This window comes from Podarcis gaigeae, assembly GCF_964106915.1.
Source record: "Podarcis gaigeae genome assembly, chromosome: 4".
Lineage (NCBI taxonomy): Eukaryota > Metazoa > Chordata > Lepidosauria > Squamata > Lacertidae > Podarcis > Podarcis gaigeae.
Window position 1 is genome coordinate 87866772 of NC_139677.1, and position 24032 is coordinate 87890803.

The window sequence follows — 24032 nt, forward strand, 5'->3', positions numbered from 1 at the left end:
ATTTAAGATTTCAAAGTTTGACTTCCTTCCCCCTCTTTCTGCGGTTCCTTAAATTTATTTTTTTAATATCTTCAGCATATCGAAATTCATTTAATTATCTACTTTAAATATATACTCTTGTGAAACTGCAGGTTATTACGATAATCCTGCCAATGTTTTTATCTTTTTGTAATTTATCTGTAAATATTCAATAAACCATTTCCATTCTTTTATAAAAAGTTTGTTATCTTGATTTCTTATTCTTCCGGTAAGTTTTGCCATTTCTGCATACAGTTGTACCTCAGGTTAAATACTTAATTCGTTCCAGAGGTCCGTTCTTAACCTGAAACTGTTCTTAACCTGAAGCACCACTTTAGCTAATGGGGCCTCCTGCTGCTGCCGCACCACCGGAGCACAATTTCTGTTCTCATCCTGAAGCAAAGTTCTTAACCTGAAGCACTATTTCTGGGTTAGCGGAGTCTGTAACCTGAAGCGTATGTAACCCGAGGTACCACTGTACTTCATAAGTTTTTGTATTCATCAATATCAGAGTTCCAGGGCACATTCCGGGGAAAACATTCATGGAGGGAGTGGCCTACAGAAAGCAGGTGTGACTGGGAAGAGTTCAAAAGACCAGGGCCTGAGGTTCACCACACCTGTAGTTCAGGAAGACCCTCAGGAGCAGCTGTTTGGGAGGGGCCAAAGTGGCTGTTTCAGGAACAGAGAGGTGGAAAAACCCCATTGTGGAAGCGCTGCTCTTGACTCCAGCTGCTGCATCTCCCTGGCTACTATACAATGTTTCTTTCTTGCTGGTCCTCTTGATAAGTTCGAGAGGAATCCAGCTTTCCCCCCTGTTTAAGTGCTATTGTGTTACCCCTTCATCAAAACACTGAGCTGTGTAATTACCTTCTGAGACATGAGTCACCTTGGCTCTGAGCGCCCAGAGCTGCTTCCCTCTATAAAAGGGGCTGCAGGGTCCCTCTACCTGCTCTTCTCAAGCCACCCGTTGCACATTTAGGAAGAAATGGAGCTCTGTTGGATGCTGTGCCCACTTTGGTTTCTCGTGCTTTCGTTGACGTATTCAGCTGCCGCCCCTGCTCTTTTTGCACTGCCACGGACAGCCGGTTGGAAAGACTTCTACCTGGCCCAGGTTGGTGGTGCTTTGCACATCTTAATGGCTTGGCGAGTGATGCTAAGTCCCTCCTAGGATAGCAAGGCTTTGCAGAGCAGCAGCCAGGGTGGGAGATGTTCGGGTACACAGGCAAACCACTGCATTAGCCTAGATCTGGCGCAGCAGTTAGGTCCAGCTCATGGACCACACTCCTGGAGAGCATCTCCTCCTGAGGAAAGGTTGCAACGTCAGATGCTTTTCCGTTTAGAGAAAAGGCAAGTAGAATCATAGTAGAGTTGGAAGGGACCCTGCGGATTATTTTCTCCAACCTACTGAAATGCAGGAATATGCAGCTGTCCCTTACAGGGATTGAACCTGCAGCCTTGCCGTGATCAGCACCACACTCTAACCAGCTGAGCTATTCCGGGCAGAGTAGAAATGCTAGGAATGGTGGGGTTTTTATTTTCTGCACTACACTGAGTGGAATATCACCCCTCACTTTTTATGCGTGGGTGGTGAAAGGTGTCCCTATTCCCCCAATGTCATGGAATTCATGGGCACCCAGTGAAATTGAACGCCAAAGATTTGGTACAGACAGACAACAGTCCTTCTTCACAAAGCACAGTTATACTATGGCTGGTGGGTGGGGAGTCCCATGATGCAGGCAGAAGTCAATTCATTTGTGCATTGAGTTAGTTGAATACAAAGTTGGTGTTGTTTTCCTTTTAACCTGAGACGGAGAAGGCAAAATATGGACTTTCCTTGTCATGTGCCAAACATCTCAGCCGTGCCCTGCCTTCCATAGGTATGGATATCAAAGCAAAAAAAAAAAAAGGTGGGGATAAAATATCTTCCTTACCCCTTTCTCTCTCTCTCTCTCTCTCAATCTCTCTCTCTCTCTCTCTCTGTGCCAGGAATACCTGGACAAATATTACACACCGAAAGGAGAACATCACGTTGGAGAAATGACCAGCGGTAGCAATTCCATGACCAGGAAGGTCCAGCAGATGCAGGCGTTCTTTGGCTTACGTGTCACAGGGAAACTGGACTACAGCACCATGGGAGTCATGAAGAGGCCTCGGTGTGGCGTCCCTGACGTAGCAAACTATCGCCTTTTCCCAGGGGAACCAAAGTGGAAAAAGAGCACATTGACATACAGGTAACAGGCTGACATCAAGCATACAGTGAACGCTCAGGTTGTGAACGTGATCCATGCAGGAGGCAACCCACAGCGTTCGCAACCCGCAGTGCCGCATCTGCAAATGCGCGGGTCACAATTTGGTGCTTTGTGAATGTGCAAAGCACGATTTGGTGCTTCTGCGCATGCATGAGAAGTAACCCATTCCAGTACTTCTGGGTTCAGCGCAGTGCACAACCCGAAAACACACAACCTGAAGCGTCTGTAACGCAAGGTATGACTGTGCTTGAAATGTTTTAGATTGTCCCCTCTCCCCAGGAGTTTTCTTCTTGTTGTCTGGCAATCTGCGTAAGATGCAGCAATGGCCACCAACTTGGTCGGCTTTGAAAGACGATGGTGATTAGGTAGTGTGTAGCATATTTCATTAGGGTGTGCACCCAGGGCCTTTTTTTGTTGGTTGGCTTGTTTCAACAAAGGAAGAAGGGAGGGGGGGTGACATGGCAAACAAATAAGGAAGAGGTAAAGAGGCAAAGGGCTAATGAAACAACCACAACAAGTGGTCAAGAAGCCAAAACAGGAGATTTATTTCCTGCAGAGGCAGGGTTGAATGGGAGGGCCAAGGGCAGGATAGCTCCACCTTTGGGTTCTTCCTGGCGTATCCAATTTATGTGCCATCTCCAATGCATGGGTCCTTTGGGACCTGGAAGAAGGTAAAACTGGGGCGAGATGGGGCAGGGCACGCTCCACTGACACACGTGTCGGCCGCAAACCGAATCTCTGCACTAAATGCTTGTCACCTGTGTACACCATTCATTTTCTACTGGCAAAATTATGCAACTGACTCTGGGCTTATCTTATCAGAATTCGCCTTGTGGGTTGCCTGTTTGAACTACATGAAACTATCCAGGTGGCATGTCAGTTTTCTTGTAACTAAAACCCACATTTTGCCTAACCGCTAGCAGTGCAAAAAGGTTTTCTAAAACAATTACATTCATGCATTTGGCATATTGCGGTTTTTGGATTACATTGGGTTTGTCTGTTTTCAGACCCTGCCTCCTCATTGGTGCCCATAACCATGTCATGCAGTCCTCTCTCACACACACCCTCCCGCCTTCTTTTTCAGCCACTGCAATTCTTTTCTGGGTGCACCTTCATCTCTTTTTTGGGTGTATTTACCTGAGAGGAAGTTCCTTTGCACTGAATAGGGCTCACATCTGAGTAGGAATGCCCGAGATTGTGCTGTGAGTTGTGTTAGTCAATAAAGAATGCAGGCTGGATTTTCCTTTATTCACTGGATGGCAGCTGTTGTAAGACACATATTTCCCCCACCCCAAAAAATAAAAATGATGTGCTATTCTCCTATGAATGTACTCAGAGCAAATGTAGAGCTGATAGCAGGGTGATATAGCAATTCTGACTGCTGAAACACATTGTTAGGGAGTTGCGGGGATGAAAGTCAGAGCGTAGTAGCAACCTAAGAATGTCTCAAAAATATGTGGTGATGGGGAGAGAGAGACGCAAACAGAGTGCGTGTGTTTTCCTTATTTTGTCTGGAAACACAAGACAGAAGGCTGTTTCAACAGTGCTGATGGGCTGCTTATGAAGGGTCCATGGTTGGGTTTTTAAAAATCATCAACATGACACTTGATCTGGAATAGAAATTGGCAGAATGTGTAAAGTAAAAAGGTAAAGGACCCCGGACGAATAAGTTCAGTCAAAGGCAATTTTGAGGTGCGGTGCTCATCTTGCTTTTTAGGCCAAGGGAGCCGGTGTTTGTCCACAGACAGCTTTCTCGGTCATGTGGACAGCATGATGAACTGCTTCTGGTGCAACAGGACACTGTGATGAGTGCCAGAGCACACGGAAATGCTGTTTACCTTCCCACCGCAGTGGTACCTATTTATCTACTTGCACTGGTGTGCTTTCCAATGGCTAGGTTGGCAGGAGCTGGGACAGAGCAACGGGAGCTCACCCTGTAGCTTGGATTTCAGTTGCTGACCATCTGATCGGCAAGCCCAAGAGCCTCACTGGTTTGACCACAGCGCCACCCGCGTCCCTTAAATGTGGGTAGTCCTAGTACAATGCAATATGAGAACAGTGAACAACCAGCCTTGGTATGGAACCATGGAGGGCTGCAATCAACAAAACAGATTTAGAAAATGTGGATTTTCAACAGCAGTGCAAAAGAGTCATCAGTCATGTTTGGAATGAGATAGAGGGCTGACCACAAAGTTACTCCCTTTTCTTATTAATGACAATGGCCCCACCTGAAGGATGCTTGACAGAAAAGCAAAGTGTCCTCACCATCAGCCAACTCAATTATGGATCCTGCATAGACCTTCCTTGAGCTCCATGATCTACCTAATATCCTTGGAAGCAGCTTGCAGTACTAGGGAGGCAAATTGTATGGTGGGAGACCACTCTGTAGAATGCAGCTGGTACATGGGGGGTGGGATGACAACGTATTTATCAAGCGTTTGTCCTGATTTTCTCACACAAAGTTTCTGCAGCAGTTAGACTATGTCCAGTCTTTACGGAGCATTCATTCTGATTGCTATATGGAGTTGTTACACAACAAAGATTGCATTGTATTCTCAACAAATGTTCTTAAACCAAGATGAATTGAAAATATACCCAAGCACCACAGACCTTGTTGTCCGCTAACATTTTACATGGAAAGTGCCCTTTATTATAGCTGTTTTATGGGAGTGCTCATTTACCTTTACAAAGATTGCTATCAGACTAGGAAATTTAGTTTGGCTCACATTTTGCATTTTAAAAAGTACCTAATTCACACTTCCCAAAACAATACACCAGCCGTAACCTAGCTATCCATCAAAAATCACACTTCTCCAAATTTTGTTATGCATATATCTAAAGAAACTGTGAATTTAAGTGCAACATGCAAAAATGAATTACTTTAGGAGAAAATGTGTGTATTAGGCAAAATTGCATAAAATCCTGGTGAATTTTCATGAGATTTTTTTTTAAAAAAATGCAAACTAGTGCAGAAATGTGAGTGAAATTAGAAACTTAAATTGCAGGTTCCTCCATTCCTAGTTCAGATTATTACTCTTTCTTTACTGTATGTGTTGGATTTCCCTTTATCTTGATAACCTGGCTTTATCATTCCCATCATTCAAGAGCAGCTAGGGGCAGTAGGAGGTCCACTGTGGACCTAGGCTGCCAGCAGCCACATCGCTGCTGGCAAACCAGGAAGGGCTGAGGTAGGGCTGTGGTGAGGCCAGGATGGTTCAGGCATATTGGTAGGAGCACCAGGTTGGCTATGCCGGTACACCTGAACAACCCCATCGCCACTGCCACCCAGTCTCACCTTGCTCGCAATCCCAGTTCACAGCAACAGGTGAGAGGGGGGCAGCCTACTGCATCACTCTTCCCCTTTGGCCGCTCCTGCCATCGTTGCATATCTGCATCCTGAAATGTGTCATTTCCCTCCTCAGAGTAACAAAATATACATCAAGCCTGAGTCACGCAGATGTTGACAAGGCCGTGGAGATGGGGTTGAAAGCCTGGAGCGCGGCTGCCCCTCTGAATTTTGTAAAGGCCACCTCGGGAGAAGCGGATATCATGATATCGTTCCAAAGCGGAGGTAATTGTTATCGCTAAATTCTGCGACACTAGCTGCTCAACCTTTGCGCTATTGTGAAGAGGTTAAGCTAGGCAAAATAATAAGGCAATTTACTTATGCTTGTTTAGATGCACGGAACCGTCCCTTGGAAAGTGGCAAGTGTGAAAAACGGCTAGAGGATGAAAGGGCAGCCATAACAAAAAGGGAACATTTCTAAATATTTTTCAAAGCATGGGCAAACACATTGCACAGTTCTGCATGAGAGTGCTTCAGGAAGGCTGCCACAGAGCTCATATGGAAGTGCTGTTTGTGTGACATGGAAGTGCCTCCATGTGTACAAACTCCTAAATTCCTGTAGCGGTGCTACTCCCCCGCCCCCCCCCCCCCAAGTCTTCACTCAGTGTTAGGGCCAGAGTTCAGTTCTTAGCAACAGCAGCAGCAGTCACAACAACAGCAGCGTATCCATAGAGCATTATCAACGTAAGCTGCATTTTTTTAAGTAAAGGGAGAAGAACCTGCCCTGAGGAGCTTACAATCCAAAATTTGACATTAGGGAGAGAATTGAGGCAGGGAGTAGGGAAAGAGAGAGAAGTACAACAGGAATGATGTGGGTGTATACTGTACGGCTGACCTTGATTTTGTTGCTGTTGACCTGAGATTTTAACAGGGAATATTTGAAAGAAGTGCAACCAGTGTGCCGTGGCGCCCTGGGGTGCCTTGAACGATGCAGCAGGCAACACTGGCCTCTGTCCCTCATTCCTTTCCTCCCTCCTCTGATGCCCTCTCACGTCTCTGCCTCCCAAAGGCTTGCAAAGCTGTTTGTTGCAGCGGCCCTGGCTACAAGCTCCCCAGGCAAATGATGCCTTTGGGGCTGGCCAGGGGGGGCTGGTTGCCAGAAGCTGAGGTGGCCTCAGAGGAAGCAAGCAAGCAGGTGAGGGAGTCCAGCCAGCCAGTCCGCCAGCCCTTGCTGTTGGGAATGGACAGACAAGACCCAGGCCCCTGTGGGGCAGTGTGAGGAGGTAGGGGGCTCTCTTTGGGGTGGGGGGGCAGCTCAGAGACCAGGGGCGGCAGCTGCAGCTGCTCAGAGGACTCCCAAGGAGAGGGGAGAGGAGGCTGAGGGAACACTCCACAAGAGAGGGTGTTCAAAAAAGGGTGTTCAACAAAGGGTGAGAGGCTGCCAGCTCTACAGGCAAGGGGTGACATAACTGGGCTCCTGAGCCCCACAGGGGTGCCGCAGAAAGAATGTAGTTGGTCAAGGGAGCCATGGATTCAAAAAGGTTGAAAACCTCTGCATTAGGGGCATCAAAGCCTTGCATGTATTGTATATGAAAAATGACCATTTCAGGCAATCACATAGTAGCTTGGTCTTTGTACCCAGACACTGGCAGATTTGTAAGGGATTTTGCAATATGTTTCAGATTCCATTGAAATGTTCTTGTTTGTGGGAGCCGCTGAGACCACAACGGAACGCATTTTGCAACTTATGTCTCTCTGATCTAACCATTACACCACCTGCCATGATTGCAAAGTCACATGGTGTTCCTTGTACTCTGTGTTAGATCACGGGGACTCCTACCCATTTGACGGCCCGCGGGGGACTCTAGCCCATGCTTTCGCACCTGGGGAAGGACTGGGCGGAGACACTCATTTCGACAATGCGGAGAAGTGGACGATGGGAATGAATGGTAGGCGCAAAGCCACACAATGACCCCAAAGCACCCAAAAGAAGCAATTTGTCCCCAGCTAATAAAGTATGGCAGAATTCACAGACAACTGAATATGTATCAGAGAGAAACTCACCATTGCTTATATGAAATATATTGTTTTGTATCGTATAGGGTTTAATCTGTTCACCGTCGCGGCTCATGAATTTGGCCACGCCTTGGGCCTTGCCCATTCGGCCGACCCGTCAGCTCTGATGTATCCAACATATAGATACCAACATCCATATGGCTTCCATCTCCCCAAAGATGATGTGAAAGGGATCCAGGCCCTTTACGGTAATAACGTAGATGCTTGCTTTTATTTATTTCAAGAGTTCTTCCTCCAGATCAAACTAGAGGGCAGCGTACAGTATAAACAGCAAACGTTTGGTAATAAGTGGCTGAATTGCAACTTATTATCAAACTTAAAACCATGGAGAGACCTGGTCTCACTAGAGACATTGGATTCTTGTCTCATTATACATGATAAAGCTATTTTTAGTCATCTCACCCCTTCCTTTTTCCTGTAAGACCAATTGCAGTCGTTAACAGTTGTCAACAGGTTCACCACACATCACATCAGCCAATCCCCCATTCCCACCACCCTTCTGAGTAATACCCTTCCCCACCCTCTCACTAAATATAAGGGTCTGCTGACTTCTGCTTCAGTGTATCTGAAGAAGTGTGCATGCACACGAAAGCTCATACCAATAACAAACTTAGTTGGTCTCTAAGGTGCTACTGGAAGGAATTTTTAAATTTTGTTTTAAAAACAACAGAGAATAAAATCATATGTCAGTTACAAAAGCAGCAGCACTGAGGCGAAACTCCAACCTTTGCTGAAAAATCCAGCCACCGAGAGTGAGACGGGGCAGCGAAAACTTCTTGGCCATAGCAGTGCTGCCACTTGTCAGGACTAAGATGAAGCAGAGCGGTGGTGAAATCCGAATAAGGGAGCAGTGGCAGTGCTCACCTTCCCCTGCCCTTGCTGCCACCCTGCCCCGCCCCATTCCAGGAAGCAGCAGGACCACCACAAATCTGCTCACCTTTCCAAGGTCAGGCTGTGTTATGGGATGGCACCTTCTCCCAGCTGCATCCGTCAAGGGCACAGTTGTTTTGGAGTTTTCCCCGGTTGTCATGATTCCCTAGAGCAGGCATGGCCAAACTTGGCCCTCCAGATGTTTTGGGACTACAACTCCCATCATCCCTAGCTAACAGGTCCAGTGGTCAGGGATGATGGGAATTGTGGTCCAAAACATCTGGAGGGCCAAGTTTGCCTATGCCTGCCCTAGAGGAACCTCACATCAGCTAGGAAGCCAGACTGTAGCCTGCCCACAAATGGGCCAATTGCAAGCAGGCTGCTAGGCTGGCTCTGCCCTAGGGGCAGGCCCAGCCAAGTCAACAGGCTTCTCTTGGGTCCGCTCCTCAGGTATAAATTCCCACCAGCCTCAGCCCTTGGCATCAGAACCAGGAGGACAGCACAGCAGCAGCAGCCAACCTCATGAATTACAAGTTTTCCCATAATTATTTACACCCCTTAGGTGCCTTCTTCCTAGTTCACTTCCATCCTGCAACTAGTCCTTGTCGGCTGGGATTTATTGAATATTTTCTACCAACAGAACCACATTCAATGGGCCTCATAAGAAGGCGTACAATGAATACACTTCCAACACTTAGTTGCACAACTCATAACAGCTTTCAGCTAAATGTACAGAATTATCTCCACTTTAAGACAAGTGTTGGGTTAATCTGGGATGACCTATTCTTACAAACAAGTTATAATTTGATGTTATGGTCAGCGTGTGTGAACCAGCCCTCTTCCATGCAGTGTTTCATAAAATTCACAGCCTGACTATTCAAGTATCACAATCCACCAGAAGTTCCAGTTTTTTGTATTGTTACAGATATGGAGTTAGTGAATGTCAGAAAGTAATAAAATGGTAGAATTTAGATAATACTGGAGTACTGAAGGTAAGTAAAAATACAGGCTAAGCTTCCTTTCCACGTCAGGGATAGAGGCCTTAACATGACAAAAGATGTTGATATTGATTAAAGAAGAATCCTTGGGTCTGTGCCAATAGAAGTTGCCAAACAATTTTTTCTGTGCGAAGCAAAATTACTCTTTTGTACCCCGAAAAGCAAAAAAGGAGAATAGTTGGTACAGACCTTGGGTTAAGTACTTAATTCATTCTGGAGGTCTGTTCTTAACCTGAAACTGTTCTTAACCTGAAGCACCACTTTAGCTAATGGGGCCTCCAGCTACTGCCGCGCCACCGGAGCAAGATTTCTGTTCTTATCCTGAAGCAAAGTTCTTAACCCGAGGTACTATTTCTGGGTTAGTTGAGTCTGTAACCTGAAGCGTATGTAACCTGAAGCGTATGTAACCCAAGGTACCACTGTATTAAACATACTGCAGAAGATATAAAAATGTGTAGCAAGAACTGCAAATGATGTAGAGGGTAGAATCAATGGGTTGTATTCAGTTATGTTTTACTCAGGGTACACCCATTGAAATGAATGGACATGACTAACCTAGGTTCATCAATTGCATTGGGTCTACTCTGAGCAAACTTTAGTTGAATGCAACCCAATATATTGGATGGGGTAAAATGGGACTCACTCAGGATACATGGCCACAGGCAAGTCAATATATGTACTAAGTGCAGTTTTAACTTGGTTTGTGTGTCGTATTCTAGGGTCACGGCTATCTGGATCCAAAGTACCACAAGTTCCGCATCCGCCTCTTCCCAAACCACCATCTCCGGCGGATCCAGACCACTGTGACTCCACGTTTTCGTTTGATGCTGTTACGATGCTAGGGAAAGAACTTCTTTTCTTCAAGGATAGGTGAGATTCCTGCTTGATCTAACCTGCAAGAGGCTATATCAGTACTTGTGTTTTCCAAGCCTTTTTGGGATTGTTGCTTTTCTAAGGAAGCTCCCAACTCTGCTATCCAAATTGAGTTCAAAGTCCTTCCTTTGCAAAGAAAAATGAAATAATCCCTTGATTGCAGAACCAGGCATCGGACTTCCCATACCCCAACCTGTATAATAAGAGACCAATAAGACTGGGTTTTGGGTCAAAACAGGCCACAACTTTATTGAATACAGATGAAAGAGGTTTGGCTTGGGCATGGGGCAATATAAATACTTCCGGCTCACCCACCAGAAGTGACGCGTGGCCAATCCAGGCGGGGGTTCCTAAGACTTACATCCAATACGGTGACCTTCACATGAACCGCTGTCTGGGGGAGTGCCTTTGGCCCTGGCCCCCCTGGGCATGTGGACATGGCCACTCCCTCTGGATCCCTTTAACGGGATACCCCAGCATTTGGAGGAGCAGGCGGAGACTACAACCTCCCCTCCATCCAAAACAAAGGATTGCCCCAATGCCCAACCAGTTGTGACGATTGCTATGAGGTAGGCAAAACCACCAATTCAGTGCCAATTAGCCCTGTGGGCAAATTCCTACCTGACACCTTGAAGGATGGCGACCACCATAGCCACAGCAAAGTCATTGGCTATCAGCTTAAACTGAGGGTAGGTGCATGGCAGGAACAAACAGGTTGAGCCCCAGGTCTGGCTGCTAAAATGAGCAAGGGGCGGATCCGAGGGAAGCCCACCATTGGCTCCATCTGCCCACCGTTGGCTCCATCCACCCCTGCCACAGCCCAAGTCCCAGCCTGAAGCCCCATTTGTCAAAGCAGGGGGCAGGCTAGGATTTGGTTCCTGATAAACGGAGAGGGTTCATGCCCCCTCCACCTTTCAGGAAAGGCACAGCAGTTTGAATTCCCATGTTGGGGGCCCAGTGAAGCCTCCTCCGTCCCACAATGCCACCACATGCAAAAGGGGTGAGTGGGCTTGTTGTTGAAACTACAGTGGTACCTCAGGTTAAGAACTTAATTCATTCTGGAGATCCGTTCTTAACCTGAAACTGTTCTTAACCTGAGGTACTAATGGGGCCTCCCGCTGCCACCGCGATGCCGCCATGCAATTTCTGTTCTCATCCTGAAGCAAAGTTCTTAACCCGAGGTACTATTTCTGGGTTAGCAGAGTCTGTAACCTGAAGCATCTGTAACCCAAGGTACCACTGTACTCTCTCCCCCTGTGGTTTTCAGAGGCCTATTGCCTCCGACAGTGGAGCCCTCGTGTCTAGCAACCACTGGTAACCTTACTGTAACCTGAGGTACCACTGTACATTGCTTCATATACAGCTCTTGGTTTTGAAGAATGCATCTCATGTTTGCATTCCCTTGATCTGCTTCCTGTTGTCAAAATGACTACTCTCTTCTCCCACATTTGTTAGCTCAAGCCTAGGAATAGGGATGGATGAAATGTTTCAGCTTCTAACAGCAAAAAAAGCGCTATCTACTCACCTCAGGTCTCTCGCTTAAAAATCAACAAGAGGAGACTGAGAGGAAATATGGTAGCCATATTCAAATATCTAAAGGGCTGTCGCGTGGAGGAAGGAGCAAGCTTGCTTTCTCCTGCTCCTTAAGGTACTAGCTACAATAAAGGAGATTCTGACTATACACCAGGAAGAACTTTCTGAAAGTAAGAACTGTTCGACAGTGGAACAGACTTCCTTTAAAGATGGTGGATTCTCCTTCATTTGAGGTTTTTAGCAGAGGTTGGGTGGCCATCTCTCAGGTATGATCTAGTTGAGATTCCTGCATTGCAGAGGGTTGAACTAGATAGCCCTTGAGGTCCCTTCCAAGTCTATAATTCTATGAGTAGAACATAATCTGGTTTTGCCCCCTTGATTTGTCTGGCAAACAGCCTGTAAGCAAAAGCATTGTCCATGCTGGTAGCCGCACTTCTCGTTCTGGTTGACAAGCCAGAGAATTTTGACACTTAGAAACATCTTGAGATGCAAACGTTTTCTGTTCAGTTTGTTTTTTTTCTTCCTTCCTGAACAGGCTCTTCTGGAGAAGGCAGGCCCAGCTGAAGTCAAGCGTACAGCCACTTTCGATCACAAGCTCTTTCCCTCAGCTCATGTCGAATGTGGACGCTGCCTACGAAGTCGCTGACAGAGGAGTTGCTTATTTTTTCAAGGGTGAGTGACTCTCGAAAGCTGTTGCACTTTGGCTCCAGAATATTAAGTATACCAAGGATTATTGTGCATCATTTCCATATTGACAGCACTTACTAAGGTTCTTATTCATCCTGAAAACAGCATTGTGAGAAATACAGTATCATTATTGCATGGCGAGTTCCCGCCTCCCCCAGGTGGAAATAAAGACACATGACACAATTATTTAGGTTAATAGGCAAAAAATGGCCACAACTTTATTGGTTACAGGAATGAGCGGTATTGGCTTAGGAATTGGTCCTAATCGACTATCCGTCTTCAGCCCGTTTGCTTGGAGACCGGGAAGGGTTAACCACCAGTAGGGGGAGACCTACTGATGCACAACAACTAGGAACTCCCCCGGGGTCACCACTCAGGGGCGTGCCTTAGGCCCTCACCTCCATAGCTTCGGAAAGGGCCATGCCCCCCGGAATCCTTTACCGGACTACCCTTCAATATTTGGAGGAGGTGATGGCGTTTCCTCCCCCCCCCCCTTCATCTACATGACAATACCCCTACCAATGAGCTGAGGCAGCAAAAGAGGGAGATCCCCGGCCGCACCAGTGTGATATAGTGCAAGCCACGCCCCCTAGGTCAGCCGATTGGCTGGCCAGGGGATGACATGCCCAGGGATTCCCTCAATTGCGGGGAGGCTGAGAGCCAGCCCCCACACACGTGGAGAGGGCGTGAAGACCTGAAGACCGCAACTCCACCTCCTCTCAAGTTCGGAAATGGTTTTGTCAGTTTGTTAAGCCACTCAGAAATTGTCATGCCTAGCTGGGAGCAGCATTCAGCTTAGCAGACTGCATGGTGCAGCAGGGAGTAGCCAACAGGATGCCATACAGATGTTGGACTACAACTTCTATCCTCCATGAACACTGGCCGTGCTAGCTGGGGCTATCGGGAACTTGAGCCCCACAACATCTGGAAGGGGGCACTATGATGGATAACCTTGACATTACACCATTCTGAGAAGAGGGCTCTGGAAAAATAATGGCGGTCACCACCTCAGGACGCCATTTTGATTTCCCCAAGCCTCCTCAGAATGTGGTCAGCAATGGGAAAGGAAGGAAGCTTTCGGCAGTGCTCTTCCCCAAGCAAATTTAATGGGTTTCTATTGGTTGTGGTTTTCTTCACTTCCAGTGAGTGAACTCAATGGGTTCTTCTGTTGATGGAATTAGGTGCAAATCCAAACTCACTTTGTAGAATACTCTTCGCATTGACATCAGAAATGTGTCAGCAGTTTTGGTCTTTCAACACACATTAAAGCCATAATAATAATAATAATAATAATAATAATAATAATAATAAACAATTCCCAAGCATTCCTGGGTTAGCAACCTAGCCACATTTCAATCATATACTAGTTGTCCTGTTGTTCTAATTCACCTATGGGGAACCTAATTCGGTCTGTCAGGACTCCCCATAAGGCCAATTCAGCCAAACCACAACTACCTGACATCATATATTAGACAGAAGGATTGCAGGCTCCACAAATCAGCAAAGACCTGTGTCCCTATGATTATGATTATGATTATGATTATGATTATGATTATGATTACGATTATGATTATGATTATTAGTTGTTTTTATAATATTGCTAACACTGCTGGTTTTTGTATTCTACCATATACTGCTTTGAAATTTTTGTGGTTATGTGGTCTATAAGTACTGTACACAAGTAAACAAATCAAAGGTTAGATGTTGGGAGATTCAAGCTATAAATGTCCTCGAAGCAAATATATTGTTGTGTTGTTGTTGTTCTTGCTGTTGTTGATTGCTGTTTGCCAGGCCCCCATTACTGGACAACTCGCGGGTTCCAAATGCAGGGCTCTCCGCGAGCCATTGCAGACTTTGGATTTCCTAGGAATGTGCTACAAATAGATGCAGCTGTCTACCTGAGGGATGAAAAGAAGACACTCTTCTTTGTAGGAGATGACTATTACAGGTTCCTTTATTATTGCCTCTTAATACAAACATTTGGGGGGGGTCACTTGTGAAACCAGACATCATCGCTTGGTGCTGAAAAGGAGAGAGGGGAAAGAGGACATGCTTTCCTTTCTCATAATATTTGAACTTGGAGTCACCTAGTTAAGGTGATTGGTTCAGAACCAATTAAGTGTAAGGTCTGGTGGGTTCTTTTCAGCTGCCCCTCCGCAAAACAGGTCTATGCATGGAGGAGAATGCAATTGTAAGCATCCTTTTTTTCAAAAAAGAAAGCAAGAGGGAGAAATGCTCAGGAAGTTTATCTTTTGCATGCCCGTTCCCTGCCCTGGGGCTGTACTTTTAAGACGTTTACAGCTATGCTAGTCACCTTAAATTGTGTGAGAGTGTGTTTCGCTGCAGCTAAACAGACATTCAGATGGCAATCTTATACAGTAGTACCTCGGGTTAGGTACCTAATTCGTTCCGGAGGTCCGTACTTAACCTGAAACTGTTCTTAACCTGAAGCACCACTTTAGCTAATGGGGCCTCCCACTGCTGCCGCGCCGCCGGAGTACGATTTCTGTTCTCATCCTGAAGCAAAGTTCTTAACCTGAAGCACTATTTCTGGGTTAGCGGAGTCTGTAACCTGAAGCATATGTAACCTGAAGCGTATGTAACCCGAGGTACCACTGTACTCATGTAGGAACAAGCTCCACTGAACTCAGTGGGGCTTAGTTCTGAGTGGAAATGTCAGATACAGATTTCCATACCTTGATCAGGATGGAACCATGCAAGTGGCTTCCCCTTTTCTAGCATTAATTATTACATTATGTCCCCCCCTCCCCCAATCCACACTTCTCAGTGGAGAATTTGCAAGGAGAAGCATGTATTGGGGCTTCCGTTTAACAATTAAACCTTTGATTAGGTAAAAATTGCAAAGCACACTTTTTAATGTGCACAGTCACGAGAGAGAGAGAGAGAGAGAGAGAGAGAGAGAGAGAGAGAGAGAGACTGAGACTAGTGGAAGAACTAAATTGCACAAATTCCAGATTGACCCTAGACATTTTCCAAAAAAAATCCAAGGGCAGGTGGAATCAAAGGTGGGTTACCACTGATCTGCTGAAGACTAACAAGATGGAATGTGAGAAATCTGCCCCTTGCCTAGAACAAAGAGAAGTACTTTTTTGCATAATGCATAATTCTCTACCACAAGATACAGTGATGCCCATTGACACAGATGCTTCTGTCAGCAGCTATTAGTCACAGTACCTAATGGAACTTCCAAATACAGTACAGACACAGTATAGCTCTGTATATACCAGGCAACAGAAGGTAGATATCACTACCTCCATGTTCTGTTTATGAAGACCCAAAGCTATCTGGCTCACTGCTGTTAAAAACAGAATGGCAGGCTTGGGCTGCCATGGACCTTAGTCTATTTTGACAAACTAAGTGATCAGGCAATGATAAGCCTCAAGTCACAACAAAACAGCAAAGTAGATGAGACCTGGCTAGGCAATTCTTTCACGCAATTAAAAGCACTTTTGACTCAAAGCTTGCTGTCCCGTTGCAATCATTACAGCGAAACTGCTTTTCCAAGAATGTCTTGCATATGGTATAAAAATAAACCTTCTAAAGCGTGGGTTGAAATCTATTTATATCTTGATAGACAAGAGCAACAAGTTTGAATTTCTCCTTTTATGGCATTCCTTTCTCTCAAAAGCTATGATGAAGCCAAAAGAAAAATGGAAAAGGATTTCCCAAAGAGCATCGAGGACGAGTTCTCGGGAATCAGCGGCAGGATTGATGCAGCAGTAGAAGTAAATGGTAAGTAGTTACTCCATCATGCTGCATCACTGATAAAGGTAAAGGGACCCCTGACCGTTAGGTCCAGTCGTGGCCGACTCTGGGGTTGCAGCGTTCATCTCGCTTTACTGGCCAAGGGAGCCGGCGTACAGCTTCCGGGTCATGTGGCCAGCATGACTAAGCGCTTCTGGCGAACCAGAGCAGCGCACGGAAACACCGTTTACCTTCCCGCTGGAGTGGTACCTATTTATCTACTTGCACTTTGACGGGCTTTCAAACTGCTAAGTTGGCAGGAGCAGGGACCGAGCAATGGGAGCTCACCCCGTAATGGGGATTCGAACCGCCGACCTTCTGATTGGCAAGTCCTAGGCTTTGTGGTTTACCCCACAGTGCCACCTGTGCCCCTTGCATCATCAATACAGGGTAGCTAATGTTGCCCTGCAGACTACAACTGGGTGACAGCTCACATTATCCCTGGGCAATGGCCAAGGTGGCTTGGGCTGATGGGAACTGGAGTCCAACAGCAAAGGGTACCACATTAGCAGCCCCATCTTGGACAAAAGCAGGACTTCCTGGAAAGGCATCACTGCCACTTACAAGGATGCAGTGGGGTAGGACAGAGGTACCATCCCAGTAGGTGGCAGGGAGGCATGCCAACTGCTCCTAGGAGTGTCAGACACATGGCCTTGGTGTTCCAGAGGCCACAGCCCACCCATCACATAGTTGGCTGAACTATCTTTTAGGCTAAGGACCAAGGCACCCATAGCCTACTAACGCATGGCTGACTCATCCATCTTACTACCCCTACAATTCCTTCTCAGGCCCAGTTAAAATGTGGCATTGGGGGCCATGGTTTGGCCATGTAATAATTCCATATGGTTTATATAATTTCAGTGCACCTACCCCATTTGGTGTGGGTGCAGAATTGATGTCATCTCAAGTGGCTTTCCTCAGGGAACCCGTGTAAAGTACTCTGGTGAGCATCTGAAATCTGGTCTTTTCAGTGGTGGCACTGAAAAGCTGTGGAACCTCCATCCTCCTGGAGGCTTGTCAAGCCGCACCTCTACAGTTTTGCATAGCTTGTGACACACTTTTGGCATGAACATTTCCTTGCTGCTGTTGTGTTACCTTGATGGATGTTCTTACATAGTTTTCTTTTAAAGGTCGATTTTATCATTGCCTCTCCTTTTTTGTTATTGTTCACTGCTTGGTTTTTTTTTTATGGAAAATGGGTACATCAGCTGATTAAACAAAGAAAAGAAGGAACTTTGTGAGTGGGAATACAGAGGTCGTATTTCACAACTGTACAAAGAAGTCTATGGTATTGTTAGGTTTCTTGAATATTAAGCCCCCTGATTCGTAGTTCCTACTTTTGTTTCCTTTCCTTTTTAGGTCACATTTACTTCTTCTCAGGCCCCAAAGCCTATAAATACGACAAGGAAAAGGAAGATGTGGTTAATATTGTGAAATCCAGCTCCTGGGTGGGCTGCTGAACTGAAGTGGGAAGTGGATTATCACAGTGAGCTAGAAGATAACTGAAAACTTTGGAGCCTGTCAGTCAAAATCACATTCTGTGGATTTTATTCCAGAAGGACAATGGCAAAAGGATGTGCCGTTATTGCTCAAGCCCAGAAAAAAAAGAAGAGGGGGGAACTCATCGAAATAAATGACACAATAGCATTTCAAGATAGCTTGGGGAAATCCCTAGGGGGGAAAATTCCATGTACTCATCTTTTAAAAGTCTGGTATCTTCAGGGATAGAAAGGAAAGATGGACCCCAATGCTCTGCTGACACTTCTACCCCAACAATGTTTCCTCAGAACAACGGTCGCATTATGCCAGGGGATAGGGATAGGGGATGGTCGCCACCACTGAGGGGGTGCCATTTCCATCCCATAATGCCCCTGGAACCACACTAAGCACCACATAGCATGTGATGATGTGTTGAAGTGCAAATGATGGCAATTGGTTGTGTGTTTCAGTCAAGGATTACTGTTGTTAGCCGCTCTGAGCCCAGCTTCGGCTGGGGAGGACGGGATATAAATAAAAAAAAATTATTATTATTATTAAGGATGGGAGAGAAGTTCCATTCAGGCCCCACCTACACCATACATATAAAGCATTTTCATGCCACTTTAAACCATCATAGCTTTCCCCCAAAGAATCCTGGGAACTGTACGGGTGCTGAGAGCTGTTAGAAGGTCCCTTTCCCCACATGGTTCTACAATTCTTAGAATGGTTGTAAAATGCCTCTTCTTGGATTTTTTTTGCTCTGTGAGGGGAACTCCAAACAACTTTCACACACCACAGTCTGCAGGGAAGCTGTGGTTGTTTGAAGCTGTACGATAATACTTTAAATGGATAGTGCAGATGGCACTTCAGTTAATATTTAAAGACAGATTTGCCTAAGTCATGCTTTCTGAAACAATACACAAACCGGTAACAAAAGCCATCCTTGGAACATTGCCCTTCTCCTCCCAAGAAATGTATACAATAATACAAAAGTGTGCAATCAAATGCATATGTAAGGCTGGAATGTCCCTCTAAAATTTTGGAATGCAGTGAGGGGGCTTTTTATTTGCCTTGAAAATGAGGAAGAAAAATGTCTAGGGCAAACGAGGTGGGAGAGCAAACCAAATTGTTGCCCAGAGGAATGGATGCAAAACAATTCATGAGGGAAAGTATAGATTAACGACTTGCCTAATCCTTGGATTTTTATGTTGTGAACCGGCCTGTGATCTTCGGATGAAGGGTGGTATGCAAATTAATAAATAATAAATAATATATTGATGAAAACAACATATAGAAATGTATTATATTGGGGAAACTGCTTTGCAAAAATGTGTATACATATTAGGCAAAATGGCATAGAAAAGTACATTAAAATGCTGGAGAGTTTTCATGATGAAATAAATTTGCATAAAACTGACGAGAAAATGTGGGGAACTGGGCTTAGGATTGGGGGGGGGAATGAGAAATGGTCAGAGTCACCCATCCCAAGTCACAGCAGCTGCTTGCAACAGAAGTAACAAAAAAGAAAGCCTGCTGCCACCCCAAACGCCATCTCGAGAAAATAATCTCCCCACTTCCTCCTGCAAAAAGAAAATCAGCACATGACCCACATTCACTGCTTGCAAATGGGGCGACATGTCTGTGGTGGCCATTTTCACCCCACTCTAGTTTCAGATCACAGGTGAGTATTCATTCCAGAAGAAGAAGAAGAAGAAGAAGAAGAAGAAGAAGAAGAAGAGGAGGAGGAGGAGGAGGAGGAGGAGGAGGTGGAGGAGGAGTTTGGATTTGATATCCTGCTTTATCACTACCCTAAGGAGTCTCAAAGCGGCTAACATTCTCCTTTCCCTTCCTCCCCCACAACAAACACTCTGTGAGGTGAGTGGGGCTGAGAGACTTCAGAGAAGTGTGACTAGCCCAAGGTCACCCAGCAGCTGCATGTGGAGGAGCAGGAAAGCGAACCCAGTTCACCAAATTACGAGTCCACCGCTCTTAACCACTACACCACACTGAGGCCAGGTTGCACTCTACACCAGAGTAGAGAACATATTGTGTTGAGTCTAAGGGTGGCATTCGCTCCTGGGCAACCTTTCAGTGGCAGGTGGACATTAGTGGTGATTCTTGTACCCAGTGCTTTTTTTCTTCTAGAAAAACAAGTCTTGGTATTCACCAACAAGTGGGGGTGGGTGGGGTGCATGGCCTGACATCAAAGAAAGGAAGCATTTCTTCATGCTTTCCAGATTATTATAGCGGGGAAAGTAACCTAACACAATCTGTACTGAGAATCACAGTGATGATGACAAGCATGCTCACTGTCTCTGCCGTGATTGCAACCTCAATTACTGTGGGGGGTTTTCTAAGCTGCAGGGATGGCGGAAGTTGAGCAATCCTGATAAAGAACCCAAACACTTGAGGAGGGGAAACCACAACACTACATTGGATAGCCTTGCCCAAGCCACAGAGATGTACAAATTTTCCCCGCCTGCAGCTCTCTAAACCGTACCAGTGTTCAGGCACAGCAGCCCTGGTCCTAGGCATGTTTACTCAGAAGCAAGACCACCAAATTCAATGGGGCTCACTCAGTGACGGCTGGGGCCCATTGAGAACGGTAGGGCAAAATGCAGGGAGCCCAAACAGTAGGTGGGTGGAACTAAAAATATAAGGATGAGCAGGACGAGTGGCCCCCTTCTCTAATCGTTGCATGTTTGCAGGCAACGGATGGATGGTAGTTGGTGACATAGGAACCAGTTCTATAGGACTGAGGAATCTTCAGCCCCTGCAAAGTCTGTTGGGATGGGGCTGAGCCCCCTCAATCTTGAGGAGACAGGGGAGGCTGAGTGCAGAGTCAGGCTCTGTGCTTGGTCTCCTCTTGATGGTCAGCCTCTTCCACCCAAGCCCCTTTCTTGTGATGGGGCAGCCAGGACTGTTTGGAGTGTTCCGGAGGTGTTTCACCAGAAGCTTGTCCTACACTTGAGTAGGACCCTGGCAGAGAAACCTGCCCAACTGGCATGTTCTCTCCCTCCAGGTCGATCATTTGGGAGCTTCAAAAGCTTTCTTCAGCCCGAACATCACAGCGACCGATGCCAACAGACATCGGCACACTCAGGGATCCGCAGAGTCTGTGCAGTTTGCGTGACAAACCTCAGCAACTCAGCATTTTGGCTAATCTACTTTATTAACATATAAACACACACGGAGCACTGCAACATGGCTCCCTCTTTCTCAAGCATCAGACAGCAAAGAGAAAAAAACAAAGGACAATAGTCCCACTTCACGGAACACAGTAACACAAACATCCTGTCTCCGTCACTTCCCACTCTGTGGAGTCAAAACATACACCGTCATGTGAAAGACAACAATCCCATAACTGCAATCATGGAGCAGGAATTCTAACAGGGGGCATCACAAGATTGCTTGAAGTGGCAGTGAAAGGATGGCTCCCCTTTCCAGCCCTGTCGCTGCTCTGTCTCCCGATGGGTCACCAACTGCCTCTTCTGTGCCTCCCAGTCCAGGGCAGGGCAAGCGGGGACAATGAGACCCATGATGCCTCAGCCCCATCATCTTCATCCACCAAGCTCACTTCCGCTACAGGGCTAGGCGTGGTGAGGCCAGCAAGCCAGGAGCTGAGCACAACGCCATACATTGCAACCAGGGTCCACACTCAGCCTCCACTTGATGTGATAGTCATGCACATCACATGTGCGATGTGTATGATGTCACACATGCATGATGGGCCCCCCAATGTTGGGTGCAACTTGGCGCCTCCGGTTGGTGCAGCAGTACCCCATATTTCCTAATACCTAGCCTCCCCCTGGGCTTTTTTGGATGCAAGCATGTTTCGGATTGTAGCCTTAAAGGCCATTTTTGGTGAGCTTAATGTTTGTAAGATTCTGTTCTTAGGGAAATAGAAGGAAGAACTGGGCATGACCCAACATTTCATAATGAACAGGTGGTGCCTTTAAAAAAATGGTATTTAAATCTTTTTTAAAAAAAAGTATTTCCTGATCCTGGGGTTTAGTTTGAGCTATTCAGTATGAGCCTCTCATTAGTTAGTCAATTGCTTGGGTTGTGGAATGTTTAATCAGTTAATCAGTGGGCGACCTGCGTTTGTGTGCTGGTGTGCATGTCGACAAAGTGAGTCCAGGAAATGGCCAGGTGTGGAGAAAAGACATTCTCTTCCATGCCATGTCAGTGACTCATTTTTGAAAGCATCCTACTGCCATTTCCCATGCATGCTCACTACACATTTAAAGCACATTTTAAAGCTACCTTAAGAGTCATGCCCTCCCTCCCCTCACTAGAGGGGGAACTGCAGCTTGCCCCCGCAGAGATACGACCTGGAGCAACTTTAGCAAACTTACAGTTAAACCATGTCACTTCGATTGCTGGGAACAGGTGCAATCAGCCATTGCAGGATTTAACCCCAACCACCTGTTGGATGACACCACAAGTTATTACAGCTGATGGATTATGGATGACATCACAAGTTCTGACAAGCGTGGGTTGGGGAAAACAGCCTTGCAAGCAAATTTTGACCCTCTGGTAGAACAAAAGTCAACCATTGACTGGAAGTTTCCCACTCCTGTTTCATAGTATTACTGCCCAGGCCTGTTCTTCAGAATTTGCTTCCTAGAAGGACATGTTTAAATCCATTTTTGCTGGGTTTTTAGCCATCCGTTCTAATTTAGGACAGTTAGTTAAAACTCCAGTACACTTCTGTTTTGCTTGGTCCTTATTCCTTATTTTTCTCCCTTCTAATCTTTTTGTTGTTGTTGTTGACAGTGGCTTTGTGCTAATGAATTATTTTGAAGTGTGCTTAATGCATTCTTTAATAAATGAACACATGTACACACACACACACACACAAACACAAACACATTTGGCATTGTGTCAAAACGGGCTGCTTGATCAGCTGTCCCATGAGCTGTTACTTCTCATATAGTTCTTGGTAGACAAGGAGAACTGAGTGACGTCTTCCTTTAGGCAACTCTGGGTGCCTGAAATGGCTCATCAGTCTCTCTCTTGTGCAAGAGGAATAACAGAAATTCCTTCTTTTCCCCCTCTCGTGTATTTTTACAGACTTTGAATCATTTCTACCATCCCTATAATTTTCAGAATTTACACTGTTCTGACTGACAGCAGGGTCTGAGGCAAAGGTGTTTCATAACTATGTAAGAAGAGCCTGCTGGATAATAATCACAATCATAATCATTTAATATTTATACCTCAACCATCTGGCTGGTATCCCCAGCCACTCTGGGCAGCTCTTAACTGAATATTATGAACACGATAAGACATGAAACATTAAAAACTTCCCTAAAGAGGGCTGCCTTCAGATGTCTTATAAAAGGCAGATATTTGTTTATTTCCTTGACATCTGATGGGAGGGCATTCCACAGGGCAGGGGCCACTACCGAAAAGGCCCTCTGCCTGGTTCCCTGTAACTTCACACGGTGAGGGAACAGGCAGAAGGCCCCCGGAGCTGGACCTCAGTGTCCGGGCAGAACGATGGTGGTGGAGATGCTCCTTCAGGTATACAGAGCTGAGGCCATTTAGGGCTTTAAAGGTCAGCACCAACACTTTGAATTGTGCTCAGAAACATACTAGGAGCCAACATAGGTATTTCAGGACCGGTGTTATATGGTGTCGCTGGATGCTCCCAGTCACCAGTCTAGCTGCCGCATTCTGGATTACTTATAGTTTCCAGGTCACCTTCAAAGGTAGCCCCACATAGAGCACATTGCAGTAGTCCAAGCCAATACCCGATCTAGCCCAGCATCCTATTCTCACAGATGCTTGTGGGAAGCCTGCAAGATGGATAGGAGTGTAGCAGCCTCAGATCATCACTAACAACAGCACCATTTTAGCTGTGGGAGCCAAAGCAGTGTCCTCCAGATGTTTCAGCTCTACAAGATCCTATAATCCCTGACCATGTTGGAGGTCATTATGGTGGCTATCCCTGACCTGGGCTGCATGCAGAGTTTGGTGCACTCTGCAGCTGAGCAATGCTCCCTTTGTTTCTGTAAAGAGCCAGTGTGGTGTAGTGGTTAAGAGCGGTAGTCTCGTAATCTGGGGAACCGGGTTCGCGTCTCCGCTCCTCCACATGCAGCTGCTGGGTGACCTTGGGCCAGTCACACTTCTTTGAAGTCTCTCAGCCCCACTCACCTCACAGAGTGTTTGTTGTGGGGGAGGAAGGGAAAG

General features: G+C 46.2%; 1 protein-coding gene across 1 annotated transcript; it reads left to right on the forward strand.

Moving 5' to 3' along the window:
* The first annotated feature begins 992 nt into the window (after positions 1 to 992).
* Positions 993 to 19071, forward strand: LOC310843474 (matrix metalloproteinase-20-like). Its single transcript, XM_083736924.1, has 10 exons — positions 993 to 1129; positions 2005 to 2249; positions 5690 to 5838; positions 7377 to 7502; positions 7656 to 7817; positions 10217 to 10367; positions 12439 to 12575; positions 14382 to 14538; positions 16240 to 16343; positions 17715 to 19071. The coding sequence occupies exons 1-10, from the start codon at positions 1004 to 1006 to the stop codon at positions 17813 to 17815; spliced, it is 1458 nt and encodes a 485-aa protein (XP_083593050.1). The 5' UTR covers positions 993 to 1003; the 3' UTR covers positions 17816 to 19071.
* The last annotated feature ends 4961 nt before the right edge of the window (positions 19072 to 24032 follow it).

Coding starts and splice junctions, on each gene's coding strand:
- LOC310843474 (XM_083736924.1), top strand. CDS start 1,004: ATGGAGCTCTGTTGGATGCTGTGCCCACTTTGGTTTCTCGTGCTTTCG. Junction 7,818..10,216: donor AGGGATCCAGGCCCTTTACG/GTAATAACGTAG, acceptor GTCGTATTCTAG/GGTCACGGCTATCTGGATCC. Junction 12,576..14,381: donor AGTTGCTTATTTTTTCAAGG/GTGAGTGACTCT, acceptor GCTGTTTGCCAG/GCCCCCATTACTGGACAACT.